The sequence below is a fragment of the Ipomoea nil genome, unplaced genomic scaffold (genome assembly GCF_001879475.1).
Source record: "Ipomoea nil cultivar Tokyo-kokei standard unplaced genomic scaffold, Asagao_1.1 scaffold0832, whole genome shotgun sequence".
NCBI classification, from domain to species: Eukaryota; Viridiplantae; Streptophyta; class Magnoliopsida; order Solanales; family Convolvulaceae; genus Ipomoea; species Ipomoea nil.
The window spans coordinates 97,613-118,108 of record NW_017617260.1 but is presented as its reverse complement, the minus strand read 5'-3'; the positions used below and the strand labels follow the sequence as shown (position 1 = coordinate 118,108).

The window sequence follows — 20,496 nt, the reverse complement described above, 5'->3', positions numbered from 1 at the left end:
GTGTACAGGGGTCTTGGAGGTAAAGGTTGGAACTAGTTATAAGGTTGGGAGTAGCCGTAAGGTTGGAACCGGGCATAAGGAAGGCATAACAATTCGTGATGGGTGATGTCACGAAGGCAAGTGTTGCCATTGTGTAATTCTCTATTCGTGACGAGTGATGTCGCGAAGGCATGTGTTGCCATTGTGGGGCTCTTATTCTCATCTGTTATGCATGTCGGGTGTTATTATACTGAGTGATGGTAGAATACATCTTGAGATGTTCTTGTGTGTCATTGTACTTCTTGTGGTCTTGGGATGTGTTCCCTTGTTTTCGTTGTGAGTGTATTGAGTATTGTGATTGACTTCTACTGTCGGCTTTGAACTTATATATATAGTATCCCGTTTTGCAAACGATTTTGTATATATAAACTATCTATGTATGATATTTCTCATGTTTTGGTGGGTTACCAGCATCATTTGCTGACCGGGCGTCATCCCATGTATTTATGTGTTTCTTTCAGGTTCCGAGTAGAGACGAGCGCGGTCTAGTGGTGAATAGCATAGATCCCTCTGACCTTGTAGTTGTTTTGGCCTGTGTGCCTATGATGGATTTAGACTTGTTGTTGTTTGACCTTGTCCTATGTAGACAGATTGTGTTGATGTTGTTTACGCTTGTGCGTTCACCGTAGTGTCGACGTGGCATAACACTCTTCGTTTTCCATCTATTTAATAGTTAGACTTCCGCTGTGTATGTTTTTTACGGTTAGATTATCTGCATGATTAAGTTTTAAATTGGTATGGAAATCGGGGGTGTTACAATTGGTATCAGAGCCTAGGTTTGAGCGTAGGATGATAAGGTCTAGACTTCTAAGTGGTTATGTAACACCCCCAAATTTTGAAACTTTTAAAGCTTATATAATAAAGGTGAAATCTCATTAAATCCCAAAATTAACATAAGAGTGCGGGGTGTTATGCCACATTTGAGCTGGAAAGCTCATATGCACAGGCTAAACTAACTAAACAACCTTAAAGCAATGTCAATACATAATCATGGTACGCAGGCCGAAAGGGAAACTAACTAATCTACGCTCTGGATCTCTAGCGCGCTCCGGTGTCTACTCATCTTTGCCTGAAAGCCAAATATATCTGTTCAGCGAATGATGCTGGTAACTCACTCCAACGCGTTGAAATACAATATAGGTAGATATAAATATATATATATATATATATATATATATATATATATATATATATATATATATATATATATATATATATATATATATATATATACGAAAACCATTTTGAAGTAGGAAGAGATATACTTAGGGGACTCTAGCTTTAAAATCAGGGATAGACTCAGCAAGTAGGGGTAAGCACATACAATCGTGATAAACAGTTATATAGAAACAACATCATAAAGAACATGTATCTAAGGCCATAGTTTACTTTCAAATCATCATTCAATCATCGTTTATTCGTCATTCAAGTCATCATTCAAATCATCATCATTCAAACCACATAAGCACACTTTGGTGGCGCCACGGTACCAATCACATGCCCCGAACATGTGGGTTAGTGCGTATAGCACTAACATGGTCCCGCAGCACCCTACCTCATACCGCAGCATGAGGGGGTTGATCGCAACCAACCGTACAGACCGCCGAAAGCTCGACGGCGGATCACAGCCCTACACACCGCTGACGCGCTCAGTCGATGGACTGCGATCCTCTTATGGGGACTACGACCCTACACACCGTTGATGAGCACAGTCGGTGGATCGTAGCGAATCAAGCCCTACACACCGCTGAGAGACTCAGTCAGTGGGCGAAGATCCTCGGAGACTACGACCCTACACACCGCTGGCCCTTCACTCGGTGGATCGTAGCCGACCATAGCCCTACACACCGCCTGATCACTCATCCGGTGGGCTATGGCCTTCCTCAGGCTGGTGGCCCTACACACCGCTGGCGCGTCCAGTCGGTGGACCATCTGCACACGAGGCCCGTGGGCTGTAGCCCAAAAGTGTATTTCTGATCGCAACCAGATAATGAACCGCAGCTCATGCAAAACGTTCGATCGCAACCAAACGGTGGATCGCAGCCCTATATAATATTTATATACCTGACCGATCACAACCGGCCTGGTTAACAGTTAGTATGGTTCTCAACCCATCCAACTGCCCGTATAGCCAATTTGATCGCAACCAAATTGGGGAATCATACATCACATAACACATTATAGCACATAATAGCATATTGGGAAGGGGGAGACATATAAATAAGCTTACGTGTGATCATTCACATACTAAGAATAGTCTTAAGGGGTTCATACAACTTCCACCTAGGTCGACGGGTTACCGATTCAACTAGCATGTAATTCCTAAGACTCTTCTATCCTACGAATGGCACCCGAAATATCAAACTAGACTCAAGCACGACAAATGGGGTCCATTGGGACACCACGGGAAATGTGGAACATCAAACGAGGAAGCCGAGGAACCGGGGTGGGTAGCGGACCAGCGGGTAGCTAGTGGGTGGGAGTCACCCGCCGGCTGCCCGCTGCCGGGCGGTAAATCTCGGGCAGCGAATAGGTGGCAGGTACCCCTACCCCCACCTACCCCCCCACTGACTCTTTAACTCAATAAACGTCTCGGGATCCTTTGTAGAACCCGAAACCATGCTTAGACACTTTTAAACGCAACTAACGACACCACATAGCCAATTAATGGATTGAAAGCAAGAATCATATTGAACACATCCTAACATGACTTCTAGACACGAACAACACCCGAACATGCCAATTCCCACCCAAATATAAATCAAGAACATCACAATACAAATTCCCAAACCAACCTAGGGCTCTAATCCCATCCAATTCATCAAAATCATATTTTATCTCTATCATTAAGAAACATCAAGATTTCATCAAGAATCATCACATAAATATCAAGAACCTCCTTTTAACATCAAGATCGCACATAAAATCATCACATCAATCAACAGGATTATATCACGGATAACATAAAGGAATTCATCAAGACACAAGCATATAGAGGGAGCCAAAGAAGGAAATTATAGCAAGGAAAATAGGTTTTGTTGAGACATGGGTTACCTCTTAGACTTAATTAATTTCCTTGGCTATGAAGGGTCTTTCTTTATGATTTCTTCTTTCTTGATTTCTCCTATGGGAATTCTTGTGTGGTGAGAGTTATTGTGGTGTAGGTTCTAGGTGTCTCTTATGTCCCTATTTATATACCTAAGAGTCCTAATTAGGGTCTAAATGGTATGGGCTTGCCACTTCTATTCCTTATAGGACTAAGGGGTTGGTTTTATAGATAAGGGTCCATGGACTATGGTGGACCCTTCCTAATTAATTAATGAAATTTAATTCTTTCTTTTTGGGTAAATGATTAAATAATTAATTGGTTTAGGGGCCGTAACACGGGGTGTTATAGGTTAAGTGCTGTTTGAGACCTTAAGGTGACCTTTAAGTACCTAAGTCTTTAGGACATAGGATCTTTAGGACGCGTGGTAAGGTTGTGATTCCTTTTATCGTTTTCTGTTGTGTTGTCTGTGCTTGTTTTCCTTTTAGCTTTGGTTTTCTTTAGTTAAGGCACCAGGTAAGGATGCAGGCCCTAAGTCTTCCCCGTGATCGTGTTGTTGCTGTAAAAATCAAGGATGGCACCATCGAGACGTCGTGCAAGGTCTTCAGAAGCATCCACTAACGAACAGTTAGCTCAAAGCCTCCACTAGCTGACACAGATCACCCAGACGCTGAGTGACGCCCTCCTCAACATCAACCACCCTCCTCAGAATGAGAACCGTGACATAGTTCGCCAAGTATCAAGTCTTCGTCCCCCGATCTTCGCCGGTGAAGAAGATCTCGCAGTGCTGGACGAGTGGATTCGGATGTTTGACAAGATCTTCGAAGCTATGGTTTGCCCGGAGGATCGCCAAGTGGAGTTGGCTACGTTCTATCTTCGGCAAGAAGCAGATTCGTGGTGGATGTTTGAAAGGACAGCTTGTAGACAAGATCCGGAGTTCAGTTGGGAAAACCTGAAGGTTAAGTTATGTGAGCGGTTTTGCCCTGCTCATGTCAAGGAGGCCTACTTTTGTGCAGCTGACCCCTACCGAGTATAGCAAGTTTAGAAAGGAATCCGGGGGAACCGTAAGAGGAAGCTTGATGGAAGTGTTACACCGGTGGTTAAGAGTTTGATGCCTACTGGTGCTGAATCAACAAGAAGCCGACAAAGAGGTGACTCTAAGAGAGGTAAGGCTCCCCAGTCAATCCGGAAGATCAAGGCTAAGAGAAGGCGCTCCATTTGCAAGAAGTGTGGAAGTGACCACCCCGGTTTGGGCTGTTATGGGAAGCCGATAGAGTGCTTTGCTTGTGGCAAGAAGGTTCACCGGTCCTTTGAGTGCAGGATTAAGAGGAAGACTTCAGCGGTCTCAAAACCAATTGGTAGGGTGAAACCCCGGTCGGGAAGTAAACCTTGAAGTGGAAGCAACAATGGACTAAGTGGAAGTAGTATCCAGGACCTGGGTACGAAGTCGGGATCTCGGCAAGGCAAGATCCACAGTTGTGAGGAAAATGCAAGTGGGAACCGTTGAAGTAAGCTCTTGTACCCTTTGTTGCACCTTCCGGTGTCTTTGTGCACTTCCTTGCGAGTTAGCTTCGGGCGTTAGCTTGTTCAAGAGTCACCTTTGGCCTCGATAATCTTTTCCTGTCCCTAGACAAACCCAATCACTCTTTTTCTAAGTGATTCTTTACTTCCGAACCTTGTTCTTGTTTTCTTCCAAACCATCTTGTGCAAGGCAGCGGTGTCATCAGCTTATGAAGGAATCTGGCAAGGTTCAAGAGTTAAGTCGCGTCTGAGTCGTGGTAGTGAGCCTGCAGTTCGACAAGTGCAGCGATCAAATCGTCAAACCGAAGAAGTCACCTGAAGTCGAGAATCCTTAACCCTCTTTAAGCCGTTTTTCTCTCTTTCTCTTGTCTGACCAAATGTCTCTTCCCGAGAAATCTTTCCCATCTATTCGAGCCTCGTTCTTGTTTCCTTCTTAGTTTGATTTTATACAAGGTGACAACCTCGTTTTCCTAAGTTGTAACCTTGAAAATCTTGATTCCCTTCCTAATCAACGCTATCCTTGAGCCTAAACCTAGTACCCTTTCGTTAGGAAATCCTTTCTATCCTTTTTAAACCTCGTTCAAGTATTCCTCACTTCAAACAATTCTGTGCAAGGTGGCAACCTTATTTCCTAAGTTGCAACTTTGATGACTTTGATCCTACTCCTAAGTAACGTGGTCCTTGAGTTTCTGAACCTAAACCTTTCGCTCTAATCTTTTCCTTTGAACCGAATCTCTTCTTGTAAGCCTTCTTTCCCCTGAGTTACTTTTCCCCTTTCGTTACTGTTCCTATTTCGGACCTTTCATCCGAACCGAAACTCTGAAGTTTTCAAGCGTTTCCTTGCTGTGAGTTGTTGTTGTGTGTTAATGCAAGTGTTAAGTTGGCAGCCTATATCAAGTTAGCCCAAGAGTTAAGGAGAAGATCATCCTACTCATGTTTTGAAGCTGGCAGTTGCAGCCTTTGTCTGGAAGTGACGGATCAAGTTCAAGTGGATGCTGAGCTCAAGTTGTGTAGTGTGTTTACCTTGTTTCCTTAGTTGAAGAAGTCAACGGAGATCAGTTGAAGACGCTATCCTGGTTCTTTGATCCCGAGTGATCTAGTTTAGGGTTCTTGTAGTGCTAGTTTTTTGTTGTAGCTTGTTCCTTAGTTGGGATGTTAGTTTTGGGTAAATTGTTGGTTAGCCTTAAGCAGGGAGTTAAGTTTAAGATAGAGTTAGTTTTCCTTTCTGGTAAACCTTCTACCTATCACCTTATATTCTGTCTTGCCTTACCTTTGTGAACCCTCAGCTTATTTCTAAGCCTTGTCACTCGTTTTTGTTAACCGACGGTTTTGGTGTTGAACTTCGTGTGTCCAAGCCTATCAATCTTACCACCTTAATTTGAACCCTTGTTTCCTCTAACTTTGGTTAGTAGCGAACACCTTTATTGCCTAAAACCTCGTTTGCAACCTATATCTTAGGCTTTGCCACCCGTTTCGCTAGCCGACCGTTTTGTTGTAGAAACCCGTTGCATCCTTTGCTTGTTCGGTTAGTCAGTTCGTTGGTAGATGGTTGCTTAGTTGTTTTGTTTGTTTGTTGCGCCCTTTGTTTGCTTCGGTCGTTAGTTTCTTGTTTGGGTAGTGGTTTAGTTATTTTGCCTTGTTAGGATCTAGTTGTTTTGTTGTTTGCCTTGTGTGTTCGTTCTTGTTTGTTAGTTGTGTTGAGTAGTTAGCTCTGTGGGTTGTTCTAGGAACTAGTTGTTTAGATCCTTGGTGTTGGTTAGAAAGTTGGTTGTTGTGTTTGGCTTTAGAGTTTGTTATGCTCAAAGAACTCCGTTGGTTATTTCTTTTCAACCTTTTCAATGCTATGACTTCTTGCTTGTTTTTGGTATCTTTTGAATCCTTTAAGTTTTGACAAAAAAGGATGTTCTTGACACTCTTGTCACATTGTTGTTTCGTTTCACCGTTTGCTTTAATTCGTCGTACCCAAGCTTCGGGGACAAAGCTCCTTTTAAGGGGGAGAGGATGTGACACCCCGTAATCCAGATTCTATTTAGGGATTAATTAAGTAATTAATCATAATCCAATTGGTAATTTAATTCCTTAAATTCCTGAAAATTCAATAGTCGGGGACTAGTAATTGACTAGTCAACCCAAGTCAAGGTGTTGTACCTAAAGCTTTGTGAATAGTTCCCCTGTTCCCTTACATCTTTCTCATCTTAGTAAGGGCAAAGAAGACATTTCCCTTATGATTGTATTCCAAGCTAACCTAGAAGACATCTTTCATTTCTCTCCTAACACTTTGGAATCAAAAGCTCTTCATTCTCTCTAAAAACCTAGCTAGCTTTCTCTCCAAGCTAAGTTTAGGCTTTCCAAGATCTTCAAAGTTTGTCTCCAAGATTCCACCTTTCCTACTCTTGAGCATCTAGGAGGGTAAGATCAATGTTCCTTTTGTGTTTTTAGTGTTTTCTAAGGTATCTTTTCCTAAAGATGAAATCTTTATGATCTTTTGGTGTGTTCTTGAAGTGGGTATGGAAGGTGAACCTTGTTAGGGGCTTTGAGAAGTGTTAAGTGAAGGTTTTGTCTTCAAGAGGTAACTCATGCTCTACAAAATCTATTTTGCTTACCTATATGATGATTTATTGGATTCTACATGTGATTTTGCTATGAAATGTGATTGTTGATGCATTGTCTTGTGAAAATGCATATCTAGATCTTGTTATTAGGGTTCATGTGTGTCATTGCGTGGCTATTCCTTTGACTCAAGTCATTTTGTTGTATTTGGTGAGATTTGGCATGTTTTGGACTTGAATTTGAGCTTGGTGTTGAAAATCCCCGAAGGGACTTTTTGGTACAGAGGTTGTACCGCGGGCGGAACAGCGGGTAGGCGTCCACCCGCGGGGTACGTGGTGTATGGGAGTGTGTTCCCGCGGGCAGAACCACGGGTGGGGGTCCACCCGTGGCCCCACCCGCAGGGAACATATATTGCGTTGTTGGGGATTTGTTTCCCGTGATTCTTTTGACTCTGTATTTGGTCTTTTGACTTCCCGATGTTCGTTTGTGGAACTATTTGAGTGTCTTCTTGATGTTTCGTATGTCTAGAATTGTATGGTAGGATTCCATGTAGGTTTTGGTGTCTTGAATCGTGCTAAGTGTTCAACCTTGTGATTCGTTGAACCATGATGAGTCTTGTGTGTTCTTCAGAACTATGTTTAGTTTACACGTTTATTAAGCATGCTAGTTCGGTGTTTAAATGCTAGCATGTGTGGTTTGTTCTTTCCTAACGTGGATGATGACTTGTGTTGATCATCGTTGTTGTCGGATTGTGAGCCATTCCTTGATTGAGTATGGCTTCATATCTTCGTTGTGATCCGTTGATTGACTCCTATGATGATGTTGTGTGTGTGGTTGTACCTGGATTGCACGATTAATGGTATGGGACATTAGTCACCAAGGTACGGCAATGGTCCTCGTGGTGGCCATGACGTGATTATGGAGTTTGTGACCTGAGTGATGGGTTCACGTATTTCTTGGGAGGCATGTGTTACCGTGTGTGTGATTGGTACCCTCGTGTACTAAGAAATCGGTGGTCATGTTGGAGATTGTCGGAGTGGGGACGACGGTCCTCGGAGGAATAAGGTTGGACTTGGTGTACAGGGGTCCTGGAGGTAAAGGTTGGAACCAGTTATAAGGTTGGGGGTAGCCATAAGGTTGGAACCAGGCATAAGGAAGGCATATCAATTCGTGATGGGTGATGTCACGAAGGCAAGTGTTGCCGTTGTGTAATTCTCTATTCGTGACGAGTGATGTCGCGAAGGCATGTGTTGCCATTGTGGGTCTTTTATCCTCTTGTGTTATGCATGTCGGGTGTTATTATACTGAGTGATGGTAGAATACATCTTGAGCCGTTCTTGTGTGTCATTGTACTTCTTGTGGTCTTGGGATGTGTTCCCTTGTCTTCGTTGTGAGTGTATTGAGTATTGTGATTGACTTCTACTCTCGGCTTTGAATTATATATATTGTATCCCGTTTCGCAAAAGATTTTGTATATATAAACTATCTATGTATGATATTTCACATGTATTGGTGGGTTACCAGCATCATTCGCTGATCGGGCGTCGTCCCATGTATTTATGTGTTTCTTTCAGGTTCCGAGTAGAGGCGAGCGCGGTCTAGTGGTGAATAGCATAGATCCCTCTGACCTTGTAGTTGTTTTGGCCTGTGTTCCTATGATGGATTTAGACTTGTTGTTGTTTGACCTTGTCCTATGTAGACAGATTATGTTGATGTTGTTTACGCATGTGCGTTCACTGTAGTGTGGATGTGGCATAACACTCTTCGTTTTCCATCTATTTAATTGTTATACTTCCGATGTGTATGCTTTTTATGGTTAGATTATCTGCATAATTAAGTGTTAAATGGGTATGGAAATCGGGGGTGTTACATAAGAGGTTTAGGATTGCTAATTAGGATCTGATTAATAAAAGGTCTACTTTCCATATTCCTAACAGATACATAGGTCTAAGATTCCTAATCAGAATCTGAATAATAAAAGATCTACTTTCTTTATTCCTAACAGGCTTAATGTCTTTAATATAGGCAAGGGTCCACGGTCCATTGTGGACCATATTAATTAATTAAGGAGATTCTAACTAAATTAAATCTTTTTTAACAATTCTTTAACGGAATTAATTAAATAATTAATCCGGGATTAAAGTCCGTAACACGGGGTGTTACAGTACGTAGGGGTGTGCAAACTTCGGATAATTTTCGGTTAACCGACCTAACCGACAAAGTTCGGTTAACCGTTTTCGAACCGAACTTTTTCGGTTCGGTTAATGATTAAAGGAATTTTAAAATTTCGGTTAAGGGTTAATTCGGTTCGAAAGGTCGGTTAACCGAATTAACCGAATGATTAACCGAAGTTTTTAATATATATATATATATATATATATATATATATATATATATATATATATATATATATATATATATATATATATATATATAAATACTAATTTGAAGTTATGGATATTTGGAGTTTATAATTCATGTTTTTTTATATTTTGTTATGAATTTATTATGATATATATTTTATTTTAATTGGATTTATTATTTTATGTGTTATTTTTAGAGTTTTAAATTTTAGCTTTAAAAAGTTCGGTTAATAACCGACCGATTAACCGAAAAAAACTTCGGTTCTGTGAATTCGGTAGAGCAAACTTCAGTTCGGTTAATGGTTAAAGGAAAAAAAATTTCGGTTAATTCGGTTCGGTTAACCAAACGGTTAACCGATTGAACACCCCTAACAGTATGGATAGGTGGCGGTTGCCATTTCTGCAGCTCAACGATGGAGACAACTGAACACATTTTTTGCATATGTGTATACACTAGAGGTTTATGGGGTGAGGTGGAGTTATTGCAGGGGCGAAGCATACAGCAGTTCATGGAGGCAAGACTGGGCGATTCAAACGTCGAGCAGGCTATCATATTGGCTGCTAACATATGGACAATCTGGACGGCGAGGAATGACATTGTTTGGCGACAGATCATACCATCTGTGGACGGAATGAGAGAACAAGTCGAGAGGTTGCGAACATCATGGAAGGAGGCTTTCGCGGGTGTTGTACGGTCAGAGGGAGAGAGAGGCTCTTCGGATCGCTGGGAACCTCCACCGTATAATACCTTCAAGTGCAATGTGGATGCAGCCTTGTTCTCTACCAATGCAGGCTATGGAGATGTTGTCCGCGACCATGACGGCCGTTTTGTGGCAGCAACTTGTGGCCGACTTGTGTGTAATCAGGATTCTTTCATGGCAGAGGTCCTTGCAGCCAAGGAAGCCTTAACCTGGCTGAAAGGTTTACGTTAGAGTAACATCATCCTCGAATCTGATTGTTTAAATTTCTGTAATGCTTTCAATTCTTGTGGAGTAGGTATGATTGTGAAGCAATGTTTGTCGATTGCTTGTGACATAGGGAACGTAAAGGTTCACCATGTCAAGAGATCAGCGAATCGCGTGGCTCATGAATTAGCTCGGGGAACCAGTTCTTTGTCTGTCTCAGGATCGTGGGCTGTTATCCCACCTACTTGTATTTCTAGTTTGTTAACTCATTAATGAAGTTGTTATTTACTTTCAAAAAAAATATCTTTTTTTTTGTTATTTATTAATTGGAAAAAAAATACTATAAGACTCATATTTTCTATTCTCAACTTCTACTCTCACTCTCAAATTCAATGAACACTTTTTTGAGTACTAGCATGATGAAAATAGTCTTTCATTGATTCATTGTTTGTTAAATCAAGTAAAAGTGAGGAAGTAGATAGTATAATGAAGGGGGTGGGGGATTGAGGAGAGACTGTTCTCAACACAATCGTGAGGCTCAAATTTGTTTGACCGTTGAGTGTTTTTTTATATAAATATAAATATTTTGTAGAGATGTTTTTAAATTTTGATTTCAATTTTTTTTTTTTTGAAATTCAAATTGAAATTACTTTTAAAATTCAAATTTATCCTATTTTTATTTTAAGGGAAAATAGCACTTTTTCCCCCTGAGTTATATACTTATAGCACTTTTCCCCCCTCAATTATTTAAGTGGCTGTTTTTTCCCCTAAAATGTTAAATGGACATATTTACCCTTAAAATAAATATTTTATTTATTTTTCTTCTCCAACAAATTATGACCATAATTTGGTTTAAACCAAATAAACACTATAGCAACCAAACCGAAATATTTCAATTACAATTTAGAATCGAAACTCGATATTTAGAGTTTATTAAAACCCCGGAACGGACGGTTCATGTTCCGAACTGAAAAAATAAAATACATTTATTGTTGAATTTAGACTATTTTTAAAATAAAAATAAAATTTTAAAATAAAAACGGTTCAAAATCGCGAATCGGGTCCGGAACTGCCAGTTCACGGTTCAGGATCCAATTTTTTTTATTCATAATTTTAATAAATTGAAATCCAAATATTAGGTTCTAGATCTGAATCATAACCAGAAACTTTTAATTTGATTGCTATAGTGTCCGATTCACTTCGAACCGAATCGTAGTCATCCTTACGTATACGCAATAATTTGTTGGAGAAATAAAATAAATAAAATGTTTATTTTAAGGGTATAAATGTCAATTTAATATATTAGGGGGAAAAACAACCACTTTTAGAATAATTTAAGGGGTTAATGTGCTTACCTAAATAATTGAGGGGGAAAAAGTGCTATAAGTATATAACTCAGGGGGAAAAAGTGCCATTTTCCCTTATTTTAAATAAAAAATTGAAATTATTATAATTGTAAAGTTGAAAATATTAATCGTAGAAAAGTGAATAAAATAATAGATAACATTTTCCATTACACAATTAGCATGTAATTTTATTTATTTATTTTTGGTGTAAAAAAGCCATAACACACAATGCAATGTGCTCATGATTTACGGCTTTGCTACTTTTATATACCAATAAGTCAATAACATTGCAGATAAAAGATGAAATACATTTGTGAATTGAAAAAGCAGAGTCAAAGGAAATGAGTTGGGACTGTATAACTACCACAACCATAAGTTATTGTCACAAGAAATCCATGCCTAGTAGTAGTAAGTAGTACCACAAACAGATGGTAACTGGCAGACAACACATTCAGAGGATAGCCACTAGCAGAGTTTGAGTATTGAACATACAATTACAAAACATTTTTAGTTAAACACATGAGCCAACTCCAAGCTTCCAATTGTGATCCCTGTGTCACCACTGTGTGTGAGAATCCAGCTTGTCTGACGATGATGTTTAGCTTCTCCGTCGACCACAATCACAGCTCAGCTATATGTGTCTCTCTCTCTCTCTCTCTCTCTCTCGGAGTTTATAACAGAAAAGGATGCTTGGCTTTCACAAACCTGCCAACTATTTGTCTAATCATGCTCTAGCAGTGGTGTAGGATGCAAGTCTAAACGCAATTCCTGTCCCATCTTCGTGAAACCCATCGAGCTAGTTTTTCAGCAGTTCACTACTTGTAATGCACGCGTTTGCTCCCCTCTTTAAGATAAGTTTATCAAAATGCAGCTGGCAATCAGAATAGCTTTTCTTTTATTTCTTTCCCTCCAGCTCTATGCTCTCAAGCGCCCATAATAGGCAAAATCCAATGGCTTCAATCTAGCCCGTCCTAAAAGTTTAAAGTTCCCCATAGTCCATAGAACATTGTATAGCCAGATCTATGCAGCCTCCATTCATCCAGTTTCCATGACCAGAAGAAGCATCAAAATTGACAATTGGTTTGAACTTCTCTAGCCACATAGGAAGAAACGGTAACTTGCCTGTGGGTGGAAAAATGAGTGCTTTGGCAAAAACTTCTGGATGCAATCTGAACAAAGATTTTCCAAACAGAATGTCTCTTCATAATCACGATTGCTTAAGCAGCAGCCACAGCTTTTACAACGAGGAATGCAGAAAGTACAAGCCCTGCATAACTGGGTACCTTGTTGATCCCCTTGGCAACTTTCTGCAGGGCAATCATAAACTAGTCTGAGTTGCTCACACTTTGGGCATGTTTCAATGTCAAGAGCGTGATCATCATCATCATCATCATCAACAGAGAGATACAACTGGCCAGCTTGGTAAAACCGTGGCTTACGGGCAGTTGGCAGTTGGCTGTTATTCACACCTAAAAGTAACTTCAACTCTTCAAAGTGTTGGTTCGTTACACCGAACAGTCCACCAATTCTGAGACACTTTATCCCAGGATTTCCTGTGTACTTAAAAACCTTTAAGTTCGACAGAAGCCCGCCAATGCTGAGCTTCGTGCATCCAGCTACGCTAAGCTGCAGGGGAAAAAGGTGTTAATTCAAGAAAAGGATTCAATGTTAGAATCCACAATGGGAGTACATTTCATTTAAGCTGAAATCAATAGTAATAAACTTGTCCTAGTAGATACCCATTTTGATTAGAGCCTAAGAGGAAAGAATAGAAGAAGAAGAAGAAGAAAAAATCTTTCTAGCAATAGATTAATTAAACAGAACATCTCAACTCAATTTAACACGTAACTGCTGTTAGCTACAAGGACAAAATTTCTCACTTCTGCTCAATCTGCAGCAAGTAGGCCATTATGCCTCGAAGAGCTGCATTATTTTTGTAATGTTTTAATATACCCACAGTCCTCTTCCCATATTCTATCATTTATGTTGCTATTTTATTTCCTGCTATATATAGATTAGAATGAAACTAAAACTAAGAAATTACATTCCAAATGTACTGCAGAACAGAAAGCACAATCAATTTAACTGCACCAAAATTTCAAAGCCAATGCATAATAGCCTAACAATTATCATAGTTTCATACAAATAAGTGAAAATAGCACAAAATTGATGGAAATAGCAAAACACATTTATCAAGACATTTTAACAGAATAACAACATAGCTAACATGAATGACAATAATGATGCACATTAGTACTAAGAGAGGATCTAGCATGCACAAAGAATCAATCCAAAGGGTAAAAATTGAACAAAGGTTATATGAACACACTGACCTTTGTCAGTGTTTTATTCCTTTCAAGCACATTCTTTAAGCCACTATCAGTGATCTTCAAGCACTCCACAAGACTCAAACAATGGAGACGTCCTTGGGCCCGGTTCGTCAACTGCAGGAGAGCATCATCTGTGATCTTATCACTCAAAGGGTGATCAATCTTTATCTTTCTCCATAGAAGTGGATTGTTTTGCACTTCATCGCGCAAAGATTTGCAAACTTGCTCAACAAAGAGAAGGTCCTCAACACCTAAACGATAAAGGGCCAGAGGCAGAGCATCTGGAGGAGAACCTCCTTCACCCTGGAAACCCTCTCCAGGTAATCCTTCACGCTTGTTGATTTCATCATAAAAAATCCAATATTTTTCATAACTGAAATCCATAGTCTCATCCATCTCACAATCCGAAAAGACATGGCCATCAAATTCACCATTCCCAAAATCCATGGCTCCAACTCCAGAGTTCTCATTCATCTTCTCGGCACCTGACTCTGGATGAATCCTCTTGCTACCATTCAATACAAAATCAAATCCCGCAAATAACTGATCATCAACTTTCCCAACCCCAATTTCATCAATCACGAACCCAATTTCTATGGTATCAATATTCATATCAAATGGATCCTGAGGCAGCAAATCCGCAACATCATCTGAAGCATTACGGATCTCCTCCTTTCTATTGCCCTGAAAATTCCCCTTCCCGCAATCCAAACCCCAGGATTTACCAAAACAATCCCGATTCTTATCCGGGCGATCTTCCGAGAAACGCCTATTCTGAAAGTTGATCCCACTGCAAAAGCTTCCTCCTTGATTCAAAGCCATCCGGGAACGCCCCCTCTTTCCACTCAAAACCTAGCCACAATCAAACAAAAACACCGCATGCCTCGCGATTTTTAGTTAGAAATCCCAAAATGCACAAATATGTACATAACGGCACAACCCTAATTCTCCATAGAATCCGCTGCAAAATATGAGGTTAGGGATGCCACACCAGAAATTTCAGAAATCACTCCTTTTAATTAAAATACAATTCTCATCTATTAATGAGTGCATTAAATAACTTTCTTAAGTAAATAAAATAAAATAAAGCGAGTTTTAAAATAACTCAAGTTTCTTTATGCTTAACAAGAGTTTTAGTCTAAGATATCTAGTTGACTGATCGAAAAAATTATAATAAAAAGATTATTGTTAAGAATTATAAAATTGTACTATTCAAGCTAAAAAAAAAATTATATTTGATAATTTAAATTCTATATGATTTACTCTTGAACTTATTTTTCTTTTTTTTTTATACCTCATATATTGCGGGATCAAAATTTAACTAAAAGATATGATAATATTCTGTTGAGAGAAAGAAAAAGAGAATATTAAGAAATACTTTTTAATAGATTATTATTATTGTTATTATTATTATTATTATTATATTATTATTATTATTATTATTAAGCACAATCTTTTTGTGATCATAACATTAATTGTATTCTAATCCAAACAACCCCAAACCATTCTTCTTAATTATTAGTTCCCAAAATAAACTGATTACTATTATTAAATTATTAAATACATGCATCCATATTCAAGTCACCATTTGTCATCGGTCAATATTTATGTGATTGAGTTAATATTAAAATTTCTTACCTATTTTTACTAATATTAGTGTAATAGAATTAAGATTGAGTCACATGGAATGACCAATCAATTCCTTCTCTCACTTTTCCATGATTGTATGAAATGACCGATTTCTTCTCCCCTTTTTCGTGGTGATAATTTTAAAAGTTTTCATTAAAAATAATATTTAATGGTTATTATTAAAAGTAATTTTCTCATATGCAATTGTAAAACTAGTATATAAAGAAAATTACTTCTGATCTCTTATATTCATCTCAATGTGTTAGTATGAATTCTAATAATATTAGAATTTCTAGTAATATTAGATTGAATTAATATTAATATTTTTTAAACTTATTTTTACTAATATTAGTGTAAAAAAAGGTCACCCTCAATCTGTTATATCCATATCCATGTGTTAGTATGAATTCTAATAATATTAGAATTTCTAGTAATGTATGAATTCTAATAATATTAGAATTTCTAGTAATATTAGATTGAGTTAATATTATTTTTTTTTAACCTATTTTTACTAACATTAGTGTAAAAGTCACCCCTAATCTCTTATATCCATCCATGTGTTTGTATGAATTCTAGTAATATTAGAATTTCTAGTAATATTAGATTGAGTTAATATTAAATTCTTTTTTACCTATTTTTACTAATATTAGTGTAATAGAATTAGGATTGAGTAACATGGAATAACTAATTCCTTCTCTCCTTTTTTTATGGTTGTATAAAATGACCAATTCTTTCTCTCTTTTCCGTGGTAATAGTTTTAACAAATTTCAATAGTAAAATTTAATGGTTATTATTAAGAGTAATTTTCTCATATGTGGTTGTAAAATCAATGATTAAAGAAAGTCATCCCTAATCTCGTATTATCCATCTCCATGTGTTAGTATAAATTCTAGTAATATTAGATTGAGTTAATATTAAAATTTCTTACCTATTTTTACTAATATTAGTGTAATAGAATTAGGATTGAGTCACATGGAATGACCAATTCTTTCTCCCTTTTTCATAATTGTATTTTTTTTCTTTTTTCTTTTTTTTTTTTGGTGGGATTGACCCGTTTTCAACGAGGAAAGACAAAACTTGGACTATCAGACCCTAAAAATTGTATGAAATGACTTATTCCTTCTCCCCTTTTTGTGATGGTAGTTTTAAATAAAATTTAATGGTTATTATTATGCCAATTGTATGAAATGACCTATTCCTTCTCCCCTTTTTGTGATGGTAGTTTTAAATAAAATTTAATGGTTATTACTATGCCATTGTAAAATCAGTATATACAGAAAAGTCACCCCTAATCTCTTATATCCATCTCCATGTGTTAGTATGAATTCGATCTACGAATATTACATGGCGTTTGGTTAGAAAGAAAGAATATATGAGGAAAGGAATTTTAATTCGAGAAATAAAGTATGAATTCAAATTACATTGTTTGGTTAAAGACTAAAATGCACTTGTGCAATAATAATAATCATCAAGGGCAAAAGGGTCATTTTCATAGTTTTTTTTTTTTTTTTTTCCCTTTCCCCACTGCTCCGATTTACAATTCCTATGGGGTCCAAGAATTTCACTGTAATTTCAGTGGCCAAAGAATTTATGTTGTAATTGAATTACAACTACATCCAACCAAACAACCAATTAGTATTATGAATATTAATCCTAAAATTCATCATTATTTTAAGCAACTTCATTCTTTGAATCTGAAGCAACTAAACTGGCATGTGTACAAGGAACAGTAAAGGCAAAAACTGAGAAAAATTCAAAGCTACACAAACAAATTACTGTCTCATTTCTTGGCTCTTTTTTTTTGTTGGGTGACAAGGGAAAATCGCAACCACTAACCGAAGTTGTGCACTGGGTAAACCCTGTGGCCTTTTACTCTGCTGGAGATGTTGCTATATCTTGGAACCCTATCTAATGCCATCATGAAAGCATCTAACTCTCTAACCCTCTGTTGATCTTGAAGCCAATTGACTATGGTTGAAACCACTTCCTTTTTTGGCCTCCACCCTTTGTTGTTTTGACTTACTGATACAGCTTTCTTCATGCATTCAAAAGCTTTGTCCATGCTGCCCCTGCCCATGTAGCCTGCCGTGATTATAGCCCAACTGTTCGGGGTTGGCTGCTTGCCTTTCTTGACCAGATCGAGGAGCATTTCCTCCGCTTTCTCAACTAATCCCTTCTGGCAGTAACCAATCAGAAGAGTATTCGGAACCCTGAAATCATAGGTGTGGCAGGAAGAATCCCACACCATTAGCAGTCTCTCGGCTGTTTCGAGCTCACCAAGCTTCACCAAGCAACCCAACATGGTGATATAGTCTCTGTTAATATGTTTTTTGCATACGGTTTTTTGTTCACCCCATAATCTCCACATCTCCTCCACATTCCCGAGGTTAGCATAGTGCGAAATCAAGTGATTGTAGCCTAATGCATCTTTCCGTAGACTCTCCTCTAGTTTCATTAAGGAAATAAGTGCTTTCTCCTTCTTGTTGGACTTTATATAGAAGTGCGCTACTATGGAGTAGGTGTTCCATCTCATTGTTATGTGAGGCTGGCTTTCCATTTCCTCAAGAAGCGTCTCCATGCTATGAAGATCAGATAACTCACCATAAGCATTGATGCAGATGTTATAGCAAAAGTAATTAGTAGGAACGCCATTCTCCTTCATCTCCGACATCACGTGGGGGATTTTCTCAAGCTTGCCAGCATTTTTATAAAGACACATGAGATTGCTGTAAAGAAGAGGGGAGGAACCATAACCAATTTCCTTCATTCTCTCGAAAAGGGAAAGGGATTTCAGAAACAGCCCTTCTCTGACATAACAATTGAAGAGAGCACCATAAGTCTTTTCATTTTTCTCCTTGTCACCGAGTTTACTAAAAAAGTCCTCTGCAGCTTTCGATCCATGAACCACCCCTATAAGATCCAGATGCACAGCTTGATCACTCGACGAAAATGGATACAGACCTTTCCCATTCATCCACTCGGAAACCTGCATTTAGAATCAACACAAATTATAACCGACACTGCACCACCATCACAAATCATAAACATTCAGGACTTGGCCATAAGTCAAAAGATTTTAAGAAACGCAAGAGAACTTCAACATTGTTCAGTATCAATATTAAGCAACAAATTACTACATATGTTTACACGAATCAGGACCAACACCCATTTTATCTAATACTATCTTCAAGAAAACTACCTTAGATGAATCTTTTTTTTGGTGACGAGGGAAACCCGCAGCCATTGCCTGAGAGTATGCATTGGGTAAACTATACTTACCCTAACCGGCAAAAAAGACCACAAGCAGAAACCAGTCTAGGTCAAACTAAGAAGGCCAATAGGTTGCTTGGAGTCGAACATGTAATCTTGTGGTTACCAAGTCAACAGCTAGGAATCTTGATTTCCCATCATCAAATATTGAACCTTTTAACACTTAACAACCTCTGGGAAAAAAAGTAATATCAATGCCCACTTAAAGCAATGTAGTATAAACCAGACAAACCAATAACAATGGCATATGCTAAACCAAAACAACACATATTTTAGCTAGAACTTGACATAGAACCCAGTAAACATTTTACAAATTCTAGAGTTATCCAAGTTTTGGGAGAATGGGTCAAGCAGAAATCATCTTCCAACAACTGACACAGTTTTCCACTTAACTCAGGATTACAGAAGAGAAAAGCAAAGCAAAGCAAAGCAAAAAGAGGAGAAAGGGCATTCTAAAAGAAGAACCTGGAGAGCGTTAGAGTAGCGCTTAAGGGAACGGAGATTACGAATGAGGCGCTGAAGCTCGATGCTTTTGACCTTTCTCCCCTCACTGACCCACTCGTCGAGAATCGGGACGACGAGATTGGCATCCCTGACTGTGCTGATTGTTGAGTACAGATTTTTGGGGTTGAAGCACCGCAATGTGGGATAGGCACGAAATGAGATCGCTTTTCCCGTTAATTTGTACGGAATTGTTGATTTAGATGGAATTCGGGGCGCGAACGCCTTCGAATTGGATAGAAATTCCGTCCTGGGTTGTGAAACTGACAACATTGGGAACCAAGAATATGATGATTTAGGGAGGGGTTTGGGGTTTAGGTTTTAAGATTTAGAGTCTAGAGATCTATATATGCTAACTGAAACAGGGCGTTTGGTTGGAGGATTTTAAATTCCCTTCCCACTTAATTCCCACCTAATTCCAAAGGTCATTAAATTCCGTAGTTTGGTTGGAGGGAATTGCAATTCCATAGAATTGCAATTCTTCCATTTTCATGGAATTAAAATCCCATGTCCCCGTGGTATTTTAATTCCTGGAAAAAAAAAAACAGTGATGAGTCAAAATTACCCCTTCCTTTTTTAACATAACATTAATGTCTAACAACAATAATGGACATTTTTGACTTTATACTACTTATTCCCTTTCAATTCCCATGTATACCAAACATTGGAATTGAAATTCCCAGTAATTCTATTCCTGTCAACCAAACACTGGAATTTAAATTCCCACTTTATTCACAGTATTTCAACTCCCATGGAATTACAATTTTTTTCCCACATAATTCCCCCGTCCAACCAAACGCCCTGTAAATGCATAAATGTGATTGGGAGAAGAGTGTCCGAAAAGGACGAACTAGTCCATCAAAGATTTTGGGACATATGTGGTGTTTCTTCTTGTCATCTTGTGTAATAATGACTTTTATTCAAGAAATTTAATTTTAGTTATATTGTGTTAATTCTTAAATGTATTTAGTTGCTTATGAAATTCACATCATAAAT

General features: G+C 38.4%; 2 protein-coding genes across 3 annotated transcripts; both read right to left on the bottom strand.

Annotated features, from left to right (window-relative positions):
• Nucleotides 1–12,088: 12,088 nt before the first annotated feature.
• Nucleotides 12,089–15,139, bottom strand: LOC109178409 (F-box protein SKIP14-like). The gene is made up of 2 exons (XM_019328029.1): nucleotides 14,104–15,139; nucleotides 12,089–13,396 (listed from the first exon to the last, which is right to left on the bottom strand). The coding sequence occupies exons 1-2, from the start codon at nucleotides 14,920–14,922 to the stop codon at nucleotides 12,863–12,865; spliced, it is 1,353 nt and encodes a 450-aa protein (XP_019183574.1). The 5' UTR covers nucleotides 14,923–15,139; the 3' UTR covers nucleotides 12,089–12,862.
• A 2,249-nt stretch (nucleotides 15,140–17,388) lies between these two features.
• Nucleotides 17,389–19,856, bottom strand: LOC109178402 (pentatricopeptide repeat-containing protein At4g21705, mitochondrial-like). Of its 2 annotated transcripts, none has more exons than XM_019328022.1 (2): nucleotides 19,465–19,856; nucleotides 17,389–18,715 (listed from the first exon to the last, which is right to left on the bottom strand). In XM_019328022.1, the coding sequence occupies exons 1-2, from the start codon at nucleotides 19,771–19,773 to the stop codon at nucleotides 17,561–17,563; spliced, it is 1,464 nt and encodes a 487-aa protein (XP_019183567.1). In that variant the 5' UTR covers nucleotides 19,774–19,856; the 3' UTR covers nucleotides 17,389–17,560. The 2 variants fall into 2 exon arrangements, with proteins under 2 accessions (XP_019183567.1, XP_019183568.1); XM_019328023.1 differs by lacking the exon at nucleotides 19,465–19,856 and adding an exon at nucleotides 18,929–19,417.
• Between the last annotated feature and the right edge of the window lie 640 nt (nucleotides 19,857–20,496).

What these genes read in the sequence shown, in the direction of transcription:
- LOC109178409 (XM_019328029.1), bottom strand. Translation starts at nt 14,922, where the DNA reads ATGGCTTTGAATCAAGGAGGAAGCTTTTGCAGTGGGATCAACTTTCAG. An exon ending in GGAATAAAACACTGACAAAG is followed by an intron (nt 13,397 to 14,103) that starts GTCAGTGTGTTC and finishes TTTCCCCTGCAG; the next exon opens with CTTAGCGTAGCTGGATGCAC.
- LOC109178402 (XM_019328022.1), bottom strand. Translation starts at nt 19,773, where the DNA reads ATGTTGTCAGTTTCACAACCCAGGACGGAATTTCTATCCAATTCGAAG. An exon ending in GCTACTCTAACGCTCTCCAG is followed by an intron (nt 18,716 to 19,464) that starts GTTCTTCTTTTA and finishes TTCTAAATGCAG; the next exon opens with GTTTCCGAGTGGATGAATGG.